The sequence below is a fragment of the Typha angustifolia genome, chromosome 1 (genome assembly GCF_048772165.1).
Source record: "Typha angustifolia cultivar Huaian chromosome 1, ASM4877216v1, whole genome shotgun sequence".
Classification (NCBI taxonomy): Eukaryota; Viridiplantae; Streptophyta; class Magnoliopsida; order Poales; family Typhaceae; genus Typha; species Typha angustifolia.
Genome location: NC_133239.1, coordinates 2,213,859 through 2,234,726, shown reverse-complemented (window position 1 = coordinate 2,234,726; position 20,868 = coordinate 2,213,859). Strand labels below are relative to the sequence as shown.

The following is a 20,868-nucleotide window of genomic DNA, read 5'->3' as shown; positions in this document are numbered from 1 at the left end:
TTGAATTATTAAAAAAAGTAAAAAGAAAGAAAAAAAAGCGTCAGGTCTACAGAAACTCTTGTCATTGTACGGAAGATGGGAGAGTTTTAAGGGTGGGATGGGGGGAGGGGGGTTGAATATGTAATTTAGAATTGCTTGGTGTGGTCGATAGAAATTAGGTCTCCATTATTGGGAGTAGAATAGAGTGGTTTTATTCATGCATAGAGAGAGCTCTCTACTAGGACTAGATGAAGGTTGACAAGAAAAGAGCAGGAAGAGGACAACCTCAAAACAACCGATCGAAACGAATTATCATGTGTCCATCCTTTTGTCCCGTCAACGGGAAACAATCGAATAGAGGATGATGATAAGCCTAAGGAAAGAAAACTCCGGAAACAAGTGTAACAGTAGCAAACTATCTCCAGGTCAGGTATAAATATAAAAGTTGGAACGAAATTTGGGAATGGTAATCTCATCTGATGAATAAAATTCATCTTTCTCCCCATTACAATTATTTTACAGGCATAATGAACAGTCCAACAGAAACTTACTCCTGAGATGACAAGAAGGATATATAAATTATTGCCATCACAGACATTAATTTAACATCTAGCTCAAATTTTGCTTAAATGTATCATCTTACACAACAGATACATGAACTTATCGTGCCGGATAAACACTTTTTTGTCTTTGTTTTATCCGAGCTTTGATCCAAAAATTTTGTACGCCGATGAATGAATTTATCGATACTCGATTTTCTCAATGTTATTAGGCATATAATTCAGCAACCTTCTGGGAGAGCCCATCAACCTTATCATCTGTGTCCTCAGATGTAGATTTCTCCTGAAATTAAAGAATAACAGGCATATGAAAAAAAAAAGTAAGAAAAAGTATAATACATAAAGCTTCATTACCAACTAGGGGTCAAATTACACAGCAAATTGGGATAGGTGTACTGTACATAGAATATCTCCTACCACTTACATAAGAAGCCAGGATTATATTTCATGCTCTCCAAGACAATCCAAAGAGAAGAGAAGGAATATTCTATCTGGCTCTAGAGATTGATGTTTGGGTTTTCCTCAACAGCCAATCTGGCTCTGTATTCTCAAGGATGGGCATGTGGAATACCTATAGGCTACTGCTGGCATCTAGGTGACTCAAATCAGGACATCCACAAACAAGAACAACAAATCCTGGTCGCGAGATCTTGAGCTCCAAAGCACCAAGCTCTCTGACACAACAATCTTACCAACTTGAGATACTCAAACTCAACAATCTTGAGCTTGACCTCAAACTTCATTTTTGAGGATGGTTTGTTATCCAATATAGCATTCATGAAGCTGAGTGCTTAATATTTAACTCGTACATGACCACACCTTTAATTGCGGTTTGTTGCATAATACTAGGCTCAAAATGAAACTTGCATTTTGACTTAATTAGCTAATGAGTCGGATCAAAAAAATTTTAACCCAAGATCGACCTGATTATTGACAGCTCTTTCCATTTGCAGCTACTTGTTGTGCCTATGACTACGACCTAGAACAAGTCCTTCGAACCTATGAAACTATGGTTCAACTTCTACCTCCCAGATCCAGGGACACACTACAGACAGCTAAAATTCCACATGCTTACCTCCGCATCACTCCTTCCTTTCACAGTTACAGACTTCGAAGCACTGATGCTAGCGCTCTTTAGCAAGCTGCGGGCACTGTAGTTTGGCTCGCTCACGCCATCTGTAACTGATGCATGATCCAATCTCTCGCCTTGCTGTGACCTCGTAGGACTTTGGAGGGTAGTGCGGGCAACAGAATCTCCCGTTTGCTTCTCTGAGTCATCATTTTTATCAGAACTTTCATCTTTATTGGCACACACCCTCTCCCTGAAAGTGGAGCAAGCGTTCATCAATCAGATCAACCTATATTACCAAAAATTGTTAAATTCAGTGCTACAAGGAAGGGAAAAAAAAAGGAGCCTATTCTGGACAAATTGTTTGACAGAATATGTTTTTCTAAATTCGATATTACCTGGGCAAGGAGGCATGTTGCCTCAACACAGCAGTGCTTCTTTCACCCTTACCATAATGTTCTTCAAGATGAGCAAATTGTCGCTTAAAACGATCCACTCCACTGTCAACAAATGGTTGAATTAGATAAGTGTCGTCCAATGCAACTGACATTGTAAAAGATGCAGATATTCAAGACATCAAGACACTAGATAAACAAGGACTAAATTAGTGAATATTCCTTCTATCATCTATTGTTATAAAAAAGAAAATAAACCACGCACAGATACAACTGTATAGAGGAAGTGGAATCTACACAGACAAGCAAGCAAATATTTCATGTTTACAAAATAGATGCCTCACCTAGGGTACATGAAGCTTATCTGATCTCCACCTCGTAGATACTCCTGCAGCATCTTAGGATGATACTCTAAAATCTGTCCATTTTAAAGAAAATCAAGAATGAAGAAACTACTAGGTAATAAGAGAGACAGTGTTGAACTTCCCTGAGAATATAACCGTACCTCTCGATAAATTAATTCTCGTACATCATCTTTTGTCAATTTCCTCCTTTCAAAGTCAAACTCAAGTTTTGAGATGGGTTGTGTGGATGGTTCACGGTCAACATTTGCCAGACCGTAAAAGTATGGATCTGCTAAGGCCTGAAAGCATATAAACAAATGGTATCAGGGACATAGTTACAATTGCTTTATTTTGATATTAAGAAATCCAGGTCACTGAATCCTATCTCTTCAGCAGTTGGCCGATTTTTGGGATCGAATGCGAGCATGCGCTGTAGTAAACGGACAGCCAAAGGATCTGCACCAGGAAACCTCCGTGAAAAAGGAACTGGTGGTTTTTTCCGCATATTACTTAAATATCTTCTAGCCTTTTCATTTCGAATCTGCAGTGATTAAAAACCGAGACAAAAGTAAGATACATGAACAGGACCTTAAGTTTTAAACTTTTAGGAACATGTAGGCTGATAGAAAACGCTCTCCATTATAAGATGTTATCTTAAAAAGATTGGAAAACAATACTAGATGAATGATATACGATTTTAAAATAGTGATAAATCAAGTTCTTTTCTTCCTCCATAACTAACTCATCTCTTTCTCATTTGTAAAGACAGGATCAGGCTGGAAAACACAATACTCCTAAAGCAAATAGACAAATACATGTATATGCCTGAATAAAATAAAAATGCAGACAGATACACATAAATAGATTGTTATTGCATATATCTTGGTCAATTTTAAGAAGCCAGCTAAGATATTATGAAGTTATGAATGAAACAGAGATGCCATGGTTTTTGTTTTGAAGCTTTTCCTGACATACTTTTAAACATCAAAATGACTTGGGAGTTTGTCCTGAGTAACATAATAAAAGCCTTTACATGCTAATGTGTGAATTATTACTTTATCAAGTTCACTTATTGGAGAGAGAGAGAGAGAGAGAGAGAGAGAGAGAGAGAGAGAGAGAGAGAGAGGGAGAGGGCCAATATGTTAAGAGACAGAGCAAACCCTAGAAATGGTTTCCGGTGAGGGAGTGCCAAGCAAGTCAGTCATGATATCCAATTGATGCACCACATTCTTGCCAGGAAACAATGGTTTCCCTGTCAGCATTTCTGCAAATATACATCCTATGCTCCATATATCAATTGCAGGAGTGTACTGCAAAATACTAGCAAAAAATGGTTCAGTAGCAACTCAAATGAAGTTTGAGTTGAGAAACTAATTGCATCAGATAGCAGCTGTTAATCACAAGGTAAAATAGTATGCACAATGACTATCTTGGGCAAAAGTTTCAAGGTCAGGTACTAAAAGCATGATGTGTGAAGTCCTTACAAGTAAAATAAATGATCCAAAATTACATAAGATCATCTTACCTTGGAGAAAAAAGACCCACATAATTCTGGAGCACGATACCACCTTGTTGCCACATAGTCCTAATAAAAAAGGAACAAGATTAATCCTTGAGAAAGAACCTACTGGTTATCAAATGTTATTATTGCTTCTATACATCAATTATATACAGTCAGTGAAAATAGAAATGGGGAAAAAGAAATGCAAGAACATAAGTTGACTACGAAGAGATATAACAAACCGTCCAAAAAATAGCCGATGGAGCATCATTGAAAGATACACGAGCAAGACCAAAGTCGCAAATCTTTAATTTGCAATCAGCATTGGCAAGAATATTTTTAGGCTTCAAATCCCGATGAAAAACATTTGCTACAAAACAAACATGAGATGATCAATATCGCAATATACACAATATCTGATGGCCTAACAACGATTCCTTAGAGACAGATAGAATTCACCTGCATGGATATACTTCAGAGCTCGAAGAAGCTGGTACAAGAAGAACTGGTGATGTTCCGGTGTGAGATCATCATTTGCCTTTATAACTTGGTGAAGGTCTGATTCCATCAGCTCGAAAACAACATATATATCCTTGAATTCCCTCCGAGATGGAGGAAGCATTATGTGTTTAATTTCCACGATATCCGGATGGTGCAGTAGCCTAAGGAGCTTGATCTCCCTAAGGATGCGAGTGGCATCAGAAACATGCTCAAATACATCTTCGATTTTCTTAATTGCCACCATCTCTCCGGTGTAGGAATCAATTGCAGCCCCAACTACTCCATAACTTCCCTTGCCGATTACCTCATGTATATGGTATCGGCTTGCTTCACCATACTCCGTGAAGAACTCAGCCACAGCCCCATTCTGCATGAGATAGCTATTAGAAAGCCTAAATCAATCATGCAATGCAGGGAAGAAACTCAAACTTAGACAACAATTGCAACCTTTCGAACAATGAATTACTAAAATTGGAAGGCAAAGAAACAAAAACGAAAAAGAAATCAAAAAGAGGGAGCTCGTCATAGGAATATTTTGTTGGAATCCGACAATAAATCGACAGAAAGCAACAAAACCAAACGGGAATTTGCTTTTTATATCCCCTTTGGACCTACCTCAATACTTTTAAGATCACCGAGACATAAAAGCGAACACCTTAACTACACAACAAACTAGCAATCAAACAGAATGATTCGTTCTCGAGGACCTTCTTTTGGGCAACGAAAGAAGCCATTTTGCTCCTCCCGGGAACGGTGATGGGACTTAGCACGGAGAAATCCAATTCCTCGGAAATCGTGCACTGCTTCTCTCCTTTCTCTTCTTCAAATCCTAATACGAAGTCGTCGTCCACCTCCTCCTCCTCCTCCCCGACAACGACCGCCTCTTCTTCTCTCAGCGGCTCCCTCTCGCGGCTCACGGACGAAGCGGTGACGACTTGATGGGAGCGGCGACGGAACCAGCGACGAGCGCCATAGAAGAGGTCCCCTCCGCCCATAAAAGTGCGACGACGACGGTGACGGAGTGGTGAGCACGTGATGAGGTGGGCGATCACGGCATCGCCCGACTTGGCTACCGCTCGCTACCTTTGCGCCGCGATCGCCACGTGGATGATTAACGGGAAGCGCCCGTTCAGGACGTACGATTTGGCCGTGGCTTAATTACATTATGACCACTTCAACTATCAGTCGATATTATCTTCACCCCCTAATAATAATAATAATTTTTATATTTATATTTATATTTATATTTATATTTATATACCATAAATTATCTAGAATTTTATTAAGAAACATCTATCAAATTAGACAAGCAAAAATATCCTTCGTCTTTCTTTCTCAATTTCTTTTTGTCAGAATTGAATTTTAAAGTAATTAGAGAATATTAATCTAAAATTTATTACTTAGAGAAATTACCATAGAGATGAAGATGGATGGCATTTTTGTCCACCTATTAAGTTGGTCAAATTTTTTAAATTATTTTATCAGTATTTTTTTATTGAATTATTTACGGAGAGAATTTTTTAATACATGTAAATAGTTTACTTTTTTTGTGTTAAGAGAGTGGACGTGATACAAAACAATAGTTTAAGGAGTTAACATATAATTAATCCTCTGGTTATTTATAGACAAATTATTTAGACAGAGAATATGTAGACATCTCTATTATGCATCAACTACGTGTAGTCATGACCATGCATATATTTTGTACTTTGTAGTCATAGCGGGGAGCTAAAATTTTACATGCAGCCCTGAGAAAATTATTTTGTTTTCCTCGACATTGTTCATGGGACCACAAGGGATGTGATGCAGGTTATCTGAATGTTTCAGTTGATAAATAATGTGTTATCTCCTTCGTGGCTTTTACAGGTCTAAAACGAGGATTTTCTATTCATCTGGGATTATATAAATTATTCTTAGTCATTGCAAATGGTATCAGACATTATATAAGTAGCCGGCCAGGAATATAAATGTACTTAGTGGCATGCTTGTTAGCTGGGATACTAAACAATGTCATTTTAAGATTAAAATCCTTTGTTAGGAAGGAAGGCTTTTTATGATTTTTGCCAACAGAATAAACAAATTCAAGCTTCGCATTCAGAAAAGTTACTTTGGCTAACTAATTACACTAGAGCTCTTTTAACAAGAAATTCCAGAATAACATCGCACAATAGTCTCACGAACCAAATAACATGTGAACTAATTTACACCTTACCAACTTAACCACCATCGTCGTAATGGGTATTATTTGGATGCACCTAGTAGGATTGACATCGACAAACACTAGTTGTAGAGATTTAACTTCGAACTTTAGAGGGAGACAATTGACCCTCTAAATTTAAGAAAATAATCAGAAAAAGCAAGTCACGAATATGTAAATAACTACTACTAAAATATAATAAGCGATAGTAAATCTACACCCCCAATTTGTTATAAATTGACCCAAAAAAATAAAAATCTTAGAGAGAGTAAATTTACTCCCCCATTTTGTCATAAATGGACAATGAAGAGATATTGCAACTAAGACCTCTGAAATCAATCATATATAAACAATGTATCGGAAAAGGACTGGAAAATTCAAACCCAGTAGACTCGTCTATATTTCAAAGAAGAAGAGGAAAGTGAACCTTCAAGTAAATCTCAGAGTGAATCCAAACGTGGGAGAAATCTGATCACTCTTCTCGTTCAAGTTTTAATAATAAAAGAAAAAAAAAACCAACCAGAATCAACAAGAAGAAGAAAAAAAGAACATAATTCTCAGTTCACTGCCCCAACAATTTATAGGGTCTTTTTGCCCACAGTTTGTCCGGCGTTACAAGTAACATTTCCTTCCATATGTTCTGTAACAAGCTCAATCATCAGCTAAGAAAAATTTAGAGTGGCAGTGGCTCAATACCAGCATACATCATCAGCAAGCTTGCTGGTAATTAAGTCATCACGAAATCAATCTCCCAAGAAACATGCGTGCTCAAGTTATATCCATAATCCATATTAAACATAATGTAATAAAATCAAACTTCTAACTGTTTCAAATTAGAGTCAAACATAAACTCATCAAGAGAGCACATAGTAAAACTAGATTTGACTCGGGAAAGCAGGGCCCTTTGATATACCAAGGCGAACTTCCATACCATGATGCAAGTCTGCTGGTCGCAAGGTTTCTGAGTCTTGTGGTACTGCAGAATAATTAAGAAAAGATAAAATTAACGACTGAAAACTATAAAAGAAAATAAACGACAATGGTACACAGAGCAGCACATCACATGCAGAAGAAATGATATAAAGAAAAACTATCTATTAAGATAATACAATGAACCACAAGAAGCAAAGTCACACGTACCAATGAAATACAGATGCTATCTTGAGGAAACAGAGTTAACTGGTATACTTACAGGTCCATGGAATTTCAAAACTTTCCTACACGTTGGACATCTTCTGGCACCACATGCCTCAGTATCGATTCTACTGAATATCACTAAATTTATATAGCTGACAATTTTGCTCCAACCAGGAACTCACTTTCCCCTCATGCCAATTGCATATCTTTTACTGGTTTTTCATGTCAGGTCTAGTTAGGCCAGATGACCTTTTACAAAGAATTTACTAGCTTTGAGTACCAGTTTGTGTTCTGTTGAAAAATGATGGTGATGGTTTAAAAGGCTAGATTTCATAGATTAAGGAGCTAAAGCTTTGAGAAGAATTAAAGCTAAAAGAAATTATTCCTTTACCTAATTAAAACTTACTCTTTTTAAAGTAACATGTTATCCCTGCAGATTAAGGGGCAAAGAAACAGGAATACATCATCGATATTAACAATGTCCTATATGATATTACTCCATAAGTAAAATATAAACAGATTCTGCTTAATAGTTAAAATACTTCAAATGAGAACCAAGTACGTCAATAAAAGATCACAGCTAGTCTCATATGACGATCATTTATCTTCAAAGTTATCGTTTAAGCAACCTCAAGACTTACCTCTATATTTTTACTACCTTTTAAAGTTGTACCCTATTTCATGCTAGCGTCATGTAAAAACTCAACAAGGCTCAGGTTAGGTCAGGTTAGGTCAGGTCAGGTCAGATAAAGTTGTACTCTAATAGTATAGTATTGTTGAAAACCTGGCTGATGCATGCCCCTAGAACCACATAATCAATACATTATGGCAAACAAAATAATAGAAATTGTCAGAGAATATGTCACTGCAAACATTTTTCTAAAGTAATAACAAGGCATAGTGGCAACATGTAGATATAAGCATTTAGCAACACCAAAGGGCCATGAGTAATAAAAATAATCTTGCATTTACAATGAGAAACTAGCAATCCAAATAGCTAAACATGGCTTCCAGGATATCATTTATTAGACAAATGTGTACTAGAAAACTAGGAAGATGAAGCACCAAACAAGATGGACAACAATTTGCCAACGGAGATGAAACACCAAACAAGATAGAGAAAAATTTGCCAGCAGAGAGTGAAGCCATTTAAAATCAAAGGAATAGCTACCATTCAAGTAATCTTCAAACCCAAAATCATCCAAGGCACCAGTGAGAGCTTCGAGTCCTAGCATAGAGGATGGCAGTGCACCAGGAGGCCTCTGGAATCTGTAATGTAAAAACGGCATCAGATCTTAGCTACAGTAACTCAAATCATGAACAACTGAAAAAGATTAAACACCCTGATACAAAATCCTTATCAACTATATGTAGCAGCAGTTACCACAAGATAGGATATAATCAACCTCATCAACCATAGTTCTAGTCATTTGCAATCATTACAAATAAAACATGTCTTTTACAAATAAACGGAAGTCGAGTAAAATGCCAAAAAGGCCAGATAAAACTAGTCAGGCAGAAAATTAGAAAGTACTAAAAAAAACTGAAAGTTAGTACGACAAGTGAAAGAACAACTAAGACATCCTTTTGAGCTTGCATTCAAAGTAAAACCCATAATTTATGAACCTATTAAATAATCACACTCAACTTATTATCAAAACCAATTAAAAATTACACATTCCCAGTGTAATACAAGGTTTAACTGGACTTCTGGGGCTTTATCTTTTGGCGAGCCGTTTCCATCCAAATAAATCCAGAATTACAAAATATGAAGAAATGTAGAACACTCAGCAAGCTAGAAAACATAAATTTCATAATTCTGATATATCAAAATGACATTGTGACTGCTTTCATAGCTTTGCCATTAAATCTGTACTTTCAAAAACGAGTGCATTCCATTTATTCAGAGAGAATTTTTTCCCAAATAAACGAAACTATCCCCGAAGTTCCATTTTACTTCGTCGCACAGCACCGAAGGATCAATGAGAAATGGCATCGGAAACTACAAAAGATCATAACTATATCCAACAAACAGCTTTCAATCGAATCTCCGTATAACTAACCCAATCATCCAAGATAAAATTAAACAAATAAAACCATAAATCGTCAAACTATAATAACAAGAAAGACGAGATTCTACGCACTTGGCGAGTATTTGAGCATCGAGATCCTTCCTCAGATTGAAAGCCGATCCGTAGGTAAGAGACAATCCATTCTTCTTCTTCTCCTCCCAGAATCTATTGCTCTGAAATCAACGGCAAACCACCCGAGCAACTGACTAGGGTTAGGGTTTAGGTGGATTCCAAACAAGCACTCGTAATAATACAACAATAACAAACTAGATCCATAACCAAAGATCAAATAGAAGAGGATCAAAGAAGAATCGACGAGATAAAAGAAGGCGAAAACTACGGATTCGCGAAGGTTTTCGAGGGGATGAGATCCAACGATCTCGCCCTTGACGCCGTTCAATCCAAAGCGAAGGATGTCGTACTCCGCAGCAACGTCGTGTTTGATCGATTCCGACGTCATCTTTCAGTAGATTTACTTCTCTTTCTTCTTCTCCTCTTTTCGCCTTCGGAATTTGGAGAGAGTTAAGAGGAAGAGCTCTTCTTTCTTCTGTAACAAGAAAGAATAGAGGTAGGATTAGCTACCGATCCCAGAACTCAAAGTTTCGTGATCTGCGGGTAAAATAGTGACACGTGGATATGAAACTATTACACCCTGAGGCCCATCCGGTGGGTAGGCCCAATTTCTCCATGGGCCTACCCTATAACAGACGCGTATTAACTACTCCTTTATTCCATCCTGCATTGAAGTAATATTAAGCATATTTCTTTTATTATTAAAATAAATTATTTATTTTGTGAATAATTAGTTTTATATTTACTTATATTTTAAAATATAAGTATAATAATTAATTTTAATGCGATGTGAAGTAAAGAAAGAGATGAGAAAAAAGATTTTCTTTTTTTATGAAATTAGTATGAATATCTTTTGATTTAGGATAAATATCAATAGTAAATTAGTAATTAAATTAACAAGGAGTTTAAATTTTATTATTCTTATAACTGTTTTTGCTCATTTTACAAAAAGGCACGTTCTGAGATTTATAATTAATTATTGGCGTAGATAATAATACAAACCGGATATTCACTTAAAAGCAAGGTCTTATATGTAAATTTCCCTTTACTTCACAATACAACGAGCTAATGACACAAATTAACCAACGTACACCCCCAACTCAGAAGAAGCGAGCACAGAGTTTTACTACTACTCCCTACTCCATTTTCTTCCAGCGAACGACGACCTCGTCGTCCTCGACGGCCGAACCACACCTGAAGCACGACAGCCGCCTCGGGAGGAGCGGCGTCCGCCGCCGACGTTTTCTCGCCAGCTCCGCCTGGAAGATGGCGGGGGAGGTCCGGACGTATGAATCCAACGGCTCGCACTTCTGCCCCAGCAGTATGGGCACCTCCCACAACGCCACCTTATCACCGGCGAGATCTTTCCTACGTGGAGTGCTGCACCAGAGCCTCCTGGTGCACGTCACCACCATTCTTGAGAGCTTGCGGAGGAGATGACTCATCCCCGCCATGGCCGCTGCTTGAGGTTAATATTATTGCTGCGCTCTATGAGTTCGTGTGGATCGAAGTGGGTATATATACTACATAAGACGGTGGTGACCGGACTCAGCTGCACCTGGTTTGGAGAACGTAATAAATTAACGATAGTAATTTAATATATTTGATTGTGATAGGGGCAGTTGTTCTTCTCCCGTCGCATTGGGTTTAGATTAATAATATGACGATAAGATCAAAGAAACATTAAGAAATACATATACACCGTTGCTTTATCCCTGTCCATTACCCCACACATTGAGTACTGGGACTTACGTACGCTATAGAATTGAATTGGAGAGTTGACAGTGTGAAAGATACAAGCTCCACTCAAATCCAAACTCAGGTTTGACAAGTAACATTGCGAACTAGGTTTGTATATCGGAACTTGCCATGTTCGTTTTTTTTATTCCCAATAAGGAAATAATTTGGAGGCGAATACTGTTTAAGTCTGACAATAATAATAAGAATAGGAATCATTTGAAAATTGATTCTTAAACAAATTTCACAGCTTAGTAATTATTTATCACAGTAGAAAAGTATAATGTATCAAAGTCAGAAAGCATAAAACATGGAGTCCATAATTCTCTCTATTTACAACGGAAAGCATCAAATAAACAGAGAGATAATGTTCAAATAACACCATGTATTTTAGTCATTTTATGAATTAACACCTTGTTTTTAATTTATTTATAACCTGGCCTCTCTCTTTTATTTTTATTATAATTTTCGTATGACGTCCTAAACTTAATGTCATGTTGAGGTAAGGGTAGTTTAGGTATTTAAAAGGTTAACTTTAGTCTCTTCTCTTCTAATGCTGCTTGGTTAGAGATTTTTTGTTTAAGATAATGTACAGTGTCACATTAAAATTATAGTAAAACCAGACTGGGTGAGTTATTTGCAACTTTTTCAAACAAAATTAAGTACTTTAACCTGTTAACGATAAAGCTGAAATAAACAACATTTCCCTGTTAGCGAGAGAGATACTTTTCGTTATATTAATATGGTCTTATGGTGAAAGAAAAAGTTGATCAACTATTATTACTATTAAATATAATAAAATAAAGTAGCCGTTACATTTTGATCCAAACCATGCATATAGATAGATACACAAAGGCCAAACAAGAAGGCGTGCAGACGATCGGAGGTAGCGAGCGGTCTCTAGGGGCTACCGTAGATATTGGACGAATCCACCGGCTTGCACCTGGCGCCCATAATTATCTTGAACGGCTCCGGTGCTCCTTTCCGACGTCCTTCGTGGCCACCGGCGAGCTTTTTCCTATCAGATAGGCAGGAGAAATAGCAGCTGCAAAGCTTCGTGGCGGCACGAGACGTCCGCCTGGCGCACGCCATCGCTAAGCTCGAGATGCCATGGAGGAGATACCCAATCGCCATGGCCGTTCTTGAAAAGCTATTAGTTCTTTAAAAAGTGGTGAATATATGAATATATATATATATATATAGGATATATATGCATAGTTTAATTATTTAGTTGAATAAATAGCACAAATAGTGGTAGGAATGAAAGCAATAAAAATATATTGCTGCTTCTCATATTGTTGTCATTATATATATAGCCTAATTAATTAAATTGTAGCTCGAGTCGTTCAGCTTGACATAGATTGAGGTTTTAAATTGTCATCTAGGGGTCTACATTGTTTTAAATAATTGCAATATATTCTTATTTCGTATTGAGTTATTTGAAAGCAACAAAATGGTGATTAATTATTGCAATATTTTTCAATTGGAACATACTATAAATCATAGAGATCAGAGAAAAACGGATAGGACTTGAATATTCTGGACAATATAATTTCTACTCACGCAAAATGAGTTGACATGTGATTTCGTGATAATGATAATTTGATTTAAATTAAAAGTAGGATACGCAATTAACTTGGTTCACATATCATAGTAAATTACTCGTTAGAGTTGTTCTGGAAATTTCATTTATTTTCCAAAAGTGGGACCTATTATGGAGTTGCTGTTTGGTAAACATTTTAGTAAGAATATAAAATAGGATTAATTATATATTAGATTACCAAACTATTGCCTATATATATATATATATATTCATTATATTATTTATTTTTACAAAATATTGACCTACTTAATTACATATTTGTCTTAGAGATAAGAAGATAAAAATATTTATGATAGGAGTTTAGGCGTAACTATTGCCATAAGATCAAAAGTATGTAGGTGGTTAATTTCAAAATTAGCTTTCACTTCTTTGGATCGTAATAAACTGTCAAACGACCGTTATAGAATAGACACTAATCGAAATGAAATAACTAATATACCTCTTGTAAATATACTGAGTAAAAGAAAGGGAAAACGCTCTCTTCTTCCCTTCTACCTTCAGCCAAGAGCAAAGAAATTTTTGTTTATCCATGGAGCCCTTCTCTTGCAAGCTCCTCCTACTTATCTCTCGGCTCCAAGCCACCTTGAAAACCAGACTACCCGAGTACCACCTTGCGGAATAAGTTGTCCACTGTGGCGGGTACAGATAACGGGGATGATGGCCGCGGTAAGGCAAAGGTCGACAGTGGTGAGGAGGGAGTGGAGGATAGGGGCAGCAATGGAGGAAAGTGGTCCGCCGCTCCCACTCTTTAGTTCTCTAGTCCTCTTCCCCCCTGTATTTGTGAAACCAAAATGTACGTGAATAGTAGTAGTTCATGACATACTTTTAAGATTACTTCCAATCTTTGGTGGAAGGTAATATGACTTCGATAAAATGAATAACATAAAAGGAAGGTTGAGCAAGGATAACTTTGCTTGGAGAGAGAGAGAAAGGAAAGGAAAATCTTTAAAGATTAAAGAGAAAGAAATTTCAGTGTTATGTAAACTAAGAACAGACTAACGAAAGGGGAGCTGATAAAATTAAATCTAAAATTTTAGGTAATAAAAAGACTCGAGGTGTAAATTTAATTAACCCATCCTTTTTCTAAGTTTTTCTTTTTAATATTTGAAATGCTTTCTTCTTTCAAAGTTTCTAACGCCTTAACGCGTCCACGCACGCCCCAATTTGTTTGTCAACGGGACAGGTGGCCTTCACTGCGTGCGCAATGCTCTGCATGTCGTGTGGTCACCGCAAAGGTATCCCCCAAGGATGATAGCATCAACCAAAACAGAGCCACCGTTCTATTCCTGAACTGAAGGCCTCAAATTCTCACAAATTCCTCTTCGCCGTGGACTATAAATTCCTAATTGCGAACCAAAAAACGATTTAACACATAAAAGAACAATCCAAATGAATGTTACAATAAGCTGGAACACAAACCAAAAACATTAAGAAGAACGAGCAAAGTTATATACAGATAGATCGACTAATGATTCGATCTTTCCAACTGAGCAATGTCAACCGTGCAATGAGACGGCGGGCTACCACGGAGTGGAGCGCGCGGCTCCGGAAGCGGCCTCCCGTAGCTATCGTAGTGTATGACGCCTGAGAACTTTAAATGCTTACACTTCTCCCCGAGGAGTATGTCGTGTTTCCACACTCCATCTATGTCCAAGTCTCCTTGGTGTCGGAAGTTATCACCATCAGCAGCGGTGGCGGCGCCAGCCGCCTTTCGTCCGCGGAAGAAGGGGAGAGCTATCCACCAAAGTCTCTTGGTAGCACGGGAGATATTCTTAGTGCACTTGACGGTCATGCTCGACATCGTATGGAGGAGATCTACGATCGCCATGGTTGCTATTTAGGCTTTCATGTGGAGTACTCTCGAAGAGAAAGAACTAGGAGTTGAATAGGTGGGCTGAGGATGTATTAGGCGTAGGTATTCATTCATGAATGTTCCCTCGAATACAATTGAACAAATGGAAGTTGACGAAAGGATAGATGGTTTTAGTCTGAGGGCCAAGTCATTAAATAATTTTTTTCAAAGGTATATCATGCTGCCAGCATTATTCTTTCGTCAGGTAAGGGACCTTTCTGTGCAAAGTTTACAAAATAGGTGACACCTGACAGATATATGTGTAGAGTATGTTTTCTTCCTTAAACCTTCTGCGGGCACTGAGCAGTCGATTGAGCTACCCGTTTTAATATACATAATCGTTGTTTTTTTACTTGGTAATCTCCCACGCACTCCAGAGTTTAACTGTGTTTTCTTTTCTTTTTTGTAACACCTCCAGCTACACGTTTAATAAGATATGAAAAGATCCCATCCAATACTCCACTAAACCTTTTTCTAATGTGCCGATTTCTACAAGTATAAAGTGCCCTAAGATGGTTTATTAACATCAATCACTACCCTAATCAGCAAGCTTAATATTGTCTTTCATTTAGGTCAAGGCTCGTTTTCCAACTGAGTGCAAGTAACAGTGACAAGAATAACTTGTTCAAGTTGTAGGACATGTAAGTATTAATGCTGCACCAGAAACATGTTAACTTAACCTAATACAATTCGAGATTGGGTAGGCTAATAGTACGTTTGGATAGAGATAACAAGAGAAGAGAGAGAAGCCCATCCACCATATTATATGTTACTCACAACTGATAAAAGAAAACGAATTGTTCCCTGAGATACATCCGAGTTCAAAAGGAGGCGTATTATTGGGGAAATCCAATTGCTTCACTTCTTGGTTGAAGACTTTAAAATTTAGTGGGAATCCCTAAGGATAAGAACTTGATGAATGAAGAAAGTAATTTAGATATGAGTTCTAACAACCGATCACGATTTCAAAGTATGAAATCTCCTCCCTGATGATAGCAGCCTTTGTAGTGAGACGTAATCTTTTAGTTCTAACAAAATAAGCTAGACGGTCTGTAATAGCTGCTCTAATTGTTGCAGTACATGCTGCTGCTCCCTCATGGACCTAATTGGGTTGAGGTTGGATACTGACAATAGTTGAGACGTGACTCCTAGCCTTTATGTAGAACTTGGTTTTGAGACTGTCAATCTACGCTTGCTCATTTAAGCTTATAGTTGAAGTGGATTCTTACCATCACAATTGAGTTTTCTATTGGAATGCAGTGGGAAAATGAAAGAAGTGCATTGCTTCACATATCAAAAGGTCACATTCTGGGTTGTTTCTGGAACTTCTATTCCATACTTGCAGATCTACTTTTCATCCATTAGTTCTACATTTTGGACATCTCCATTCAATTTAATCATCTATAAAGCCATTCAAATTGCACAATTTCCTGATAATACGCCAAGCTCAGATGTAACAGCAAGAATTAAGTAGAAAAGAGCATATTTATCATCAACAGGAAATAATAATTTATCCCATATTATTAGCAAAACAGAGTTACTAAGTAATCATTTAATCAGAAAAAAAAATAACACAAATATTATACAAAAACCAAGAATTAGTTCAGAAGAAAAAGTACCAATTTTGCTGGTGCTCTTCTTCTCAAGCCCTTTTCTTGTTCATGTTGCTCACCAATTGCCTCATCTGAAACCTCCAGTACAAGAAGTACGCCAATCCCAATCCCAGCAATACAAAACCCCATACCATCTCCCCTTCTCCTTCCCTTCCCCACTCCACCTCTTCAATCCTCCACCTCTTCCCGTTATATTCCTCGCCGTCTGTTCCCGAACTACCCTCCTCCGTTTCTGGCGAGACGAGCACGTACGCCTTCTTCCCCTCCCTTATTGCCACTCCTCTCGCCGTCCCCTTTTCAACTGCGGCCTCGTCGTACGCCGCCACCTCCGCCCACCCGTCGTCGCTCGTCAGCCACGTTGTCCTCCTCCCTCCGGCCGCCACCGCCGACCCGTCGCTTCGCACAGCGATCGAGTCGCCGCCGCCGGCTCCGAGAGCCGCCTTCGCGGCCCCATCTTCATCGTCCACCTTGATCACCCTCCCTGTGCTAACCTGCACTGCGAGCAGGAACCCCCTGCTAACGTGCGCCAGCCCACCCAGTCCGGGTTCATAGATCGCCGATCTGGAGAGGAGGGAGGGCTTCCCGTCTGTGTCGATCCGCCAGATCCGGTCACCGGCGGTTACGAACGCATCTCCGGTGGCCCAATCCACCGCGACGCCGCCGGGATCGGCGGATGAGTCGGGAAGGTGGGCGGCAAAGAGGCGGCTGTGGGGGATGGGGGACCGCAGGTCGTAGGCGGCGAGAGAGGGAGGTTGGGAGAAGGCGACGAGGAGGCGGCGGCGGCGGTCATCTACCGCTACCGCGACGGCAGGGGAGGAGGCGCCGAGGGAGGGATCGGAGACTAGGGTTTCCACGACGCCGGCGTCGGATACAGAGGAGACGGCGGGTAGGAGAAGGGAACCGACGAGGAAGTGCTGCGCGGTGGGGTCCCACGCGAGGCCGGAGGGCTGGATGCCACCGCCGGAGAAGGTGATGACGTGGCGGCCGCGGGCGAGGGCAGGGTCAACGAAGAGGGGAATGAGGAAAAGGACGAAGGGTAAGGTTATTCCAAGGGGGAATAAAGGGGAAGGAGGAGCCATGATTTTGGAATACGGAGCTTCGTCTTTTAGTACCTTCGGAAAGAGAGGATAGATAGGCAGACGCTTTTGACGGGGAGTCGAGGAGATAAGGAATCTATCTAGTCATGACCGACCGGGAGCTTTACTTTGGACCCGAATCCGATAAGCTGTCATCACCTACTACTAGTACCTACTGACTACTGAGAAGTGAATTTTTGCATCCGACCCGAAATCGAAATATCAGACTCGTAGTGTTCAATTCAATATCGTCTTCGATGAGCAGAAGATAAAAATCTACATCGCACACGTCGAAAACGACGCGAAGAACTATCGCGATTGAGGTTTTAGATTCCCAAAATATCTTCTGCCACGTCGCACATCAGCTTATAATATCGTAGCCGAAAGCTTCTTCCCGAACTTTCTCGACTCGATCGATCTTCCTCACTCTTCTTTTCATCTTTATCCATCCCTCCATCTATTTTTTCCCTTTCCCCCTCCCGATATATATATATATCTGTAAATGTACCCAGATCGTGTTACAATGTCAGATCGCAGCGGCGATGGAGCAGTGCTACCGACGGTCCAGGTCCTACTACACCGTGCTGGGTGTTAATCCCGAGGCTTCCCCAGGGGAAATCCGCACGGCGTACCGGAAGCTGGCAATGGTGTGTGCTCTCATCCTTTGTTTCTAATTAGAAAGATAAGATTAGTTAATTAATAATTAATTGGTGGATTACAGAAATGGCATCCGGATAGGAGAGGGAGAGAGCCGGGGCTCCTGGAAGAAGCTAACCGTAAATTCCAGCAGATACAAGAGGCTTACCAAGGTAATTATCTTTTTAGCAGTTAGTGATTCGATTTTATATTTCTTCTTTTTTTTCCCCCATTAAATGGGTAAAAGCGAGGGAAAATATTAATGTTCTTGTTTGGGTTGCGGGTGGCAGTGTTGTCGGATGAGAAGAGGAGGGCATTGTACGACGCGGGATTGTATGATCCAGGGCAGGACGACGAAGATGAGGTTGAGGTACGAAATTTTGATTTTAATAATCTATAATTTACTTCTTAGTTGTATTAATTTTAATTTTAATCTGTTTTGCTCCTCCTCTTCAGGGTTTTCATGACTTCGTTCAGGAAATGCTGTCCCTCATGGCTGAGGTCAGAAGAGAGGTAATTTACTAATTTTCTCGGATCACTAATATTGCTCATTAATTGTAAGGTTTGTTTTATTGTCTTCCAATTGTCTTATAAGCCCATGCACCTCGTGAATTAATTGACTATTTATATTTGGTATCTAATTTTTTAAGGAATAATTATACTTCTTATAGCTCTTTATATATATATTTTTTCTGACTAGTGACTTCATCTTTACAATTGCCCTTTAATTTTTTAATTTTTATTTTGGAGAGGAAAATTAGTTAACATATGTTTAATCTCGACACTCTTAGTGGGCGAGAGATTTTCTAAGCATAATAATTCTAAGATTTTATTGTAAGAGATTTGCTTACATGACTAGTTTGGTCGCAGGGGAGAGAGAACAGTCTAGATGATCTGCGACGAATGCTCGGCGAAATAGCCGGGAGCTTCGCGCCATCCCAACCGTCCGCTTACTGTTTCAACGGCGGAGGAGCTCCCAGAAACCCGAAGAGGTGAATCCAACGGCCAGTCGAAAATGCCGCGTGCACGTGTCCGGCGTGGAGACGGTCGGGAGCAGCGTTTGCTGAGCAGTACAAAACTATCGACTTCTATTTGAGGGGAGGGGAGAATTCCAAATAGTGAAAAGAGTAGGCGTTCTTCTGTAAAGATGACCACGAGTTGTAAAAATTTCAAAATAACTCGGCTTTGTTCTTGAAATTGCTTCTTCTTTTTTTTTGGCTCACCACAATCTCTCTTTCTCTCTCTATACAATAAAGACAAAATAGGAAGAGTGGTGGGTGTCGTGGTACCAGTACTGGCACAAGGGGGATCTCCTTGTACGAGCTAGGCGTGGACAAAGAAGCCAGAGGAGAGAGACATCAAGACAAGAGCCGCATTTGCTACCTCTTTCCCAGCTTTACACTTAGCCTCCATTGCAGCCTTCCTCCCCTGCTGCTGCTTCTTCTTCTCCATTACCAGCAGTAGCATTCTCTTCTGCTTCTCTCTTTGTCTCCGCTTCAACTCCTCTGTTAACGCCTTAGAATAACAACAAGTCGTCATGCTTCTTCTCTTCTTAGGAGGAATGGGAGTGATCTCATCACCAACTTCTCCATTGGGTCCTACTCTTCTCTTCCTCTTCCTGTACTTGATCCCGCATGCGTTGCACAGAGTCTGCCGAACCAAATGAAAGAAAGGATAAAAAAAAAACAATTTACAATATCAGTAGATTTGGCATGGGTTTTCTAATTGAAACAATATGGAAATTAATGGAATATTGCTCGAGAGCAGAGGAATACCTTGGGGCCATTTGGGCCACTTCTCCACAAAGGGGTGGTCGAAGTTCTGCAATCCAAACACACTCTCGAGTTGTCGTGGCCGGATTCCATCTCCATTTCTACAGCTTTTACTACTCCTTTGGGCGCTTCACCATTGAGACTCCTGGAGTTGGAGAACTTGTTGGCCACCTCCACGCGATTGCAGCCCTCCATTGGCATCCGGTGCTGCATTCTGCACCCGTGGCGAGAAACCCAATTGGGAGAAGAAGCGTTTCCGATCGTAGACGATACCATGGTTGTAGTTTAGTAGTAGTAGTAGTAGCAGTAGCAGTAGTAGCAGTAGCAGTAGCAGTAGTAGTAGTAGTAGTAGTAGTAGTGAAGTAGGCCAGAGCGGTGCGCAGAGGAGAGAGCTCGAGATAGGGGGGCTAAGAAGGACCTTTATGGTAGAATCGTATTGCTTTTTTCGCTTTTTTCGCACACGTGCCAACTTGGGGCGGGGTAACCCCGTTACGTTTCTTATGCTGCGGTCGTTTCCGGTCACCTCCGGTGATAATAATGAGTATTAGAGCCATGGAGCTGCTTTACTGGAAATATAGAACTATATATATGCCACCTTCTTTGTATTATCTACTACGTAGAGTTATACAGAACTATTATTAATTTTTTACATGAATCCTCTTATTTATGTTTATAATACATTTACTTTTTAACTATTAAAATTTCTGAAATATTCTTTTGTTTACTTATTTATTATATTTTTTTATTAAATA

General features: G+C 39.4%; 4 protein-coding genes across 6 annotated transcripts; 1 reads left to right on the top strand and 3 right to left on the bottom strand.

Moving 5' to 3' along the window:
- Window positions 1-417: 417 nt before the first annotated feature.
- On the bottom strand, window positions 418-5,526 carry LOC140760820 (mitogen-activated protein kinase 9-like). Of its 2 annotated transcripts, XM_073097845.1 has the most exons (11): window positions 5,057-5,524; window positions 4,308-4,716; window positions 4,091-4,218; window positions 3,873-3,932; window positions 3,508-3,657; window positions 2,735-2,888; window positions 2,509-2,648; window positions 2,348-2,421; window positions 2,007-2,108; window positions 1,615-1,861; window positions 418-822 (listed from the first exon to the last, which is right to left on the bottom strand). In XM_073097845.1, exons 1-11 carry the CDS (start codon window positions 5,342-5,344, stop codon window positions 748-750), a joined length of 1,827 nt encoding a protein of 608 aa, XP_072953946.1. In that variant the 5' UTR covers window positions 5,345-5,524; the 3' UTR covers window positions 418-747. The 2 variants fall into 2 exon arrangements, with proteins under 2 accessions (XP_072953946.1, XP_072953954.1); XM_073097853.1 differs by lacking the exon at window positions 418-822 and having other exon boundaries at window positions 1,762-1,897; window positions 5,057-5,526.
- A 1,621-nt stretch (window positions 5,527-7,147) lies between these two features.
- LOC140760831 (cyclin-B1-2-like) lies at window positions 7,148-10,306 on the bottom strand. The gene is made up of 4 exons (XM_073097866.1): window positions 10,096-10,306; window positions 9,828-9,928; window positions 8,855-8,952; window positions 7,148-7,522 (listed from the first exon to the last, which is right to left on the bottom strand). The coding sequence occupies exons 1-4, from the start codon at window positions 10,213-10,215 to the stop codon at window positions 7,422-7,424; spliced, it is 420 nt and encodes a 139-aa protein (XP_072953967.1). The 5' UTR covers window positions 10,216-10,306; the 3' UTR covers window positions 7,148-7,421.
- A 3,425-nt stretch (window positions 10,307-13,731) lies between these two features.
- Window positions 13,732-17,785, bottom strand: LOC140765538 (uncharacterized). Of its 2 annotated transcripts, none has more exons than XM_073104680.1 (2): window positions 16,639-17,785; window positions 13,732-13,939 (listed from the first exon to the last, which is right to left on the bottom strand). In XM_073104680.1, exon 1 carries the CDS (start codon window positions 17,709-17,711, stop codon window positions 16,662-16,664), a length of 1,050 nt encoding a protein of 349 aa, XP_072960781.1. In that variant the 5' UTR covers window positions 17,712-17,785; the 3' UTR covers window positions 13,732-13,939; window positions 16,639-16,661. The 2 variants fall into 2 exon arrangements, with proteins under 2 accessions (XP_072960781.1, XP_072960788.1); XM_073104687.1 differs by lacking the exon at window positions 13,732-13,939 and adding an exon at window positions 14,165-14,509.
- A 273-nt stretch (window positions 17,786-18,058) lies between these two features.
- Window positions 18,059-19,541, top strand: LOC140763924 (uncharacterized). Its single transcript, XM_073102308.1, has 5 exons — window positions 18,059-18,355; window positions 18,430-18,517; window positions 18,635-18,714; window positions 18,801-18,857; window positions 19,215-19,541. Exons 1-5 carry the CDS (start codon window positions 18,251-18,253, stop codon window positions 19,338-19,340), a joined length of 456 nt encoding a protein of 151 aa, XP_072958409.1. The 5' UTR covers window positions 18,059-18,250; the 3' UTR covers window positions 19,341-19,541.
- The last annotated feature ends 1,327 nt before the right edge of the window (window positions 19,542-20,868 follow it).